Source organism: Camelina sativa, chromosome 6 (assembly GCF_000633955.1).
Source record: "Camelina sativa cultivar DH55 chromosome 6, Cs, whole genome shotgun sequence".
Classification (NCBI taxonomy): Eukaryota; Viridiplantae; Streptophyta; class Magnoliopsida; order Brassicales; family Brassicaceae; genus Camelina; species Camelina sativa.
The window spans coordinates 11,785,009-11,789,034 of NC_025690.1; the positions used below are offsets into that span (position 1 = coordinate 11,785,009).

The 4,026-nt window shown below is 36.0% G+C and overlaps 1 protein-coding gene across 1 annotated transcript; it reads left to right on the forward strand.

The window, feature by feature from the left end:
- LOC104790960 lies at nt 7-2,657 on the forward strand. Its single transcript, XM_010516757.2, has 8 exons — nt 7-103; nt 338-605; nt 703-774; nt 1,102-1,166; nt 1,650-1,803; nt 1,917-2,000; nt 2,110-2,199; nt 2,305-2,657. The coding sequence occupies exons 2-8, from the start codon at nt 366-368 to the stop codon at nt 2,428-2,430; spliced, it is 831 nt and encodes a 276-aa protein (XP_010515059.1). The 5' UTR covers nt 7-103; nt 338-365; the 3' UTR covers nt 2,431-2,657.

Here is a 4,026-nt window from a genome sequence, read left to right on the forward strand (position 1 = left end):
CGACAAAAAAAAAAAAAAAAGAGTTTTCTCGTTTTGAGCTTAAAAGGTTCCAGATTTCGTAAAAAATACCATTTTTTTCTTCGAATTCAAGAATAATTTCAAGGTAATGTTAATTTCCATCGATTATTATTACTCTTCTATGGTTAAAATTGATTCAATTTCGAATTTACATCTGTAGAATATTAGGGTTTGATTCTAAAGATCAAATCGAATTTGTCTCTGTTCTTTGGTTTGTTAATTGCATTTGGGGCTATTTTTTCGGTTAGGGTTTGTTTTGTTCCTGTGAGATTTTATCAAATGTTCCTGAATTTAATGTATTTGAGCTTCTTGGTTACAGATATCAATTTGGTGCTAAGTTTGTTAACATGGCTGATCATTTGAGTTTATGTACCGATCGTCTCATTACTTCTGAGATGGAGAAAGATTCTTCAGGAGAGAGCTCTTCACGGCCTCAAGGCACGGATTTGGCTTCTTCTTCATCATCTGTGGATGAAGCTGAGGAAGAAGAACCACTTCTCCTCCAATCTGTTGAGTGCCGTATTTGCCAAGAGGAAGATACCACTAAGAACCTTGAGGCTCCTTGTGCTTGTAATGGTAGTTTGAAGGTAATATGTTGTGTGATCTCATTTGTTGTTTGTTTTTTTATGGTATTATTGGCTTGAGAGTTTTTTTTTCTTATTGAGTTTTTTGATTTTACGGCAGTATGCTCATCGCAAGTGTGTTCAGCGTTGGTGTAATGAGAAAGGCGACATAACCTGTGAGATATGCCACCAGGTAAAACTCATCAATTTCTCTGACTCTGATGCTAAATCTTGTTATCTTTATGTCAATTTACATATCTAAAGTTCATAGCGTTTTAAGATGCCACAAATGCTAATTAAGTTTAACTTTTGGATGATCAACAATAACCTTAATATTGTTGTAGTTACATAACGTTCCTGAATTTAAATGGTCTTGATTGTTTCTATGTTACTTGTTGGGATTTTTCTATGTTAGTTTAGAATGGTTCCTCTTGTTATTGCTGCTTAAGTCTTTCTATGTTACAAATGTCGATTACAACTTCTAAAAATTTCTTTGTTTTATCCCCCTGATGATGATCAGCCTTATCAACCTGGATATACAGCACCTCCGCCTCCTCCTCCTGATGAAACGATCATTCACATCGGGTAAGTTTTCCTAATATCTTATGTTTCTTGCCGCTTTACTGACTTGAACAGCAAATTGATATTCCAGTAGTAAAATAGTTTGTCCTTAACAAAAAGAATTATGACTTGTTGAGTGGTTGTTCAAGTGGATTATTTGTAACCATTTATAATAACAAATCAATACCTTATGAAGAACCCATCAGTATACTTAAGCCATGAACTGTCTTCCTCATCTATTTGCTAAGTCTTATATACATTCAATTATTCTTGCTTTGACATGGTATGAATCTGGTATGGTACAGAGAATTCAAGATGCACTCTCATCTTTAAGATATCGAGAACTAACATTATCTATGCATTTAAGTTTCAGAAAGGTGGTTTTTATATTGGTAACATTACATCAGGAGAAGAAAAAACACCTGTGAAAAGTTTTCATATTCATATACATTTTTTTTGGTTGTGATTATCTCTTTTATGCTGGAGCCTCATTGTTCTTGCCTGCAGTGACGATTGGGAGAACGGAGTGCCATTGGACTTGACTGACCCGCGCATTCTGGCAATGGCTGCAGCAGAACGCCATTTCTTGGAAGCTGACTATGACGAGTATTCTGAGTCTAACTCAAGCGGAGCTGCCTTTTGTCGCTCTGCTGCTCTCATCGTAAGCTTGCAGTTTTCTTTCAATAATCTTGTCGAGAATATGATTTCTTACCATGTGAACTGAATGTTCTTTTTTTTCATTCCAACTTTAACTCAATACTTCTGTGATGGCAGCTCATGGCACTTTTACTGTTACGAGATGCGCTAAATCTCACAACTAACTCAGAAGACGAGGACGATCCAACTGCCTTCTTCTCTGTATGTACATCTTTCCCTACGTCTTTATACTATCTCTGTATACACTTCTTTAAGTTTCTTGATGATTTGATTGATTCTTTCTTTGCTTTTTACTCTCTGGTGTCAATAGCTTTTCCTTCTTCGTGCTGCTGGCTTCCTCCTCCCATGTTACATCATGGCATGGGCCATCGGTATACTACAACGTCGAAGACAAAGACAGGTGTGCACACGAAAAAAAAACTCTCTGTATCAAACCCTGTTAAATTGTAAAAATGCTCAATCTAACGTACAAGACAATGTACCATTTTTGTTTCTATGAAATCAGGAAGCAGCAGCTCTAGCTGCCGCAGAAGTTGCTTTCATGATACACGGTGGTGGTCTTCAACGCAGGGGACTGCACTTTGCTGTAGCGCCTGAGCCACCGATATCCAACGTCCCAACACCTGTCTGATCCTTCCTGGTAAGGATTCTCTGGTAAGGCGATTAGATAAAACCTTGAACTTGGTTGTAAGAACTTTACCTACTTATGCTTCTTCATATGTTATTATCTTCGTCGTATGTTTGTGTTCTCTGGACCTGTTAAATGTATATTTCGGCTCTCAAATATTTAGAAAGAGCTCTGACGCCAGTATGTACAGGACTATCTATTATTATTATTACTATGATATATTTTGACAATTACTAACTATTATATATTTATCACTTGATTTACTTTTTAGAAAAAAATTTGGTCAACCAAAAATAAAAATAAATGTCCAATTCAATTTAATTTGCAGAGTAAATAAAATTTGATCATATGATTTGTTATTTGCTAGTAGTATATCTAAGAATGACAAGTTAATAGTTTGATACATTTGAGGTGACACTTACGGTGGAAACCATATAAAATGTGCACATTAAAACGATATACAATAGAAGAAACACGCACCAGAATTTATTATTGATCTCAAGTGTTATTATTGATCTCAAAAACACGCACCAGAATTTAGACAGAGTGTAGAATCTAAAAAACTAGTTGTTCTTCACAATGACCATTTATGAACTCCACAACTGTTGAAACCAATCGACTTTGATGTTTGGTATAACAATGATTAGCTCCTTCCACAATCTCCAGCTTGTGGTTTGGTATGATCTTTAAAAACTCCTTCGCATCTTCCATGGGTACCGCCTCGTCATCCGATCCATGAACCGTCATGAACATGCCATTACATCAAATATTCCAAGCGATTGCAAAATGCCTCAAACAAATCTCTCACCTTCTATCGTTGTCAACCTTGAGGATAACAGTGTTAAATTGGTCCATCAAGCTCTCCTCGGAAACACGGTAACCAGAACATACGCTACCCCACAATGTCCACCGCAATCAGTCTACAGAAAAGTCATAAAGACTCTTCTCTTTAATTTTTTCCTTTTCTTGGTCTCTTTAGCTTGACTTATATTTTCGAAAAGTCTAGCAGTTTGTTAATCCCTATTTTGCACTGATTGGGTCAGGTAACTTTGGTGCTTTTTTTTTTTTGGGACAAAAAGTAACTATGGTGCTATGTGTCAATTTGTTTACGCGTAGTGATATTTCAAACTTTCAGTCATGTAAACAGGTGTTGTCGTGGGAAGCTATTAGATCAAATTAAACCATAGAGAAGCAGAGGCTGAAGTGTTTTTTCGGTTTCCTCTGCAAAGTTTACTGACTTTCATCAAGTAATGTTGTGTGCTTACAGACAAAAGATGACTGCCGTGTGATCGTAATGTCCCATGCATGTGTTCTTAAGCTACTTGTCCAGATTCCAGATCCATTATATACGACGGATAATTCAGCCACCACATAATTATCTATAGAAAAGTCATGTGAAATATCTTTTTTTTTTGTCGTGGCCTCTTTATGGAAAAGTCTGCCAGTTGTTATTACAATTTTGCTTCAAGTTGCGTTATCATTTTTCACCACAAGTTAAAGGCATTTTCCAATTGCTTGGTCTCTTATATATACACTTACCTGCAAAACATGAGAGGCACCACAAAAGCTTTTAACCAACAAAAAAAAAAAAAAAAAAAA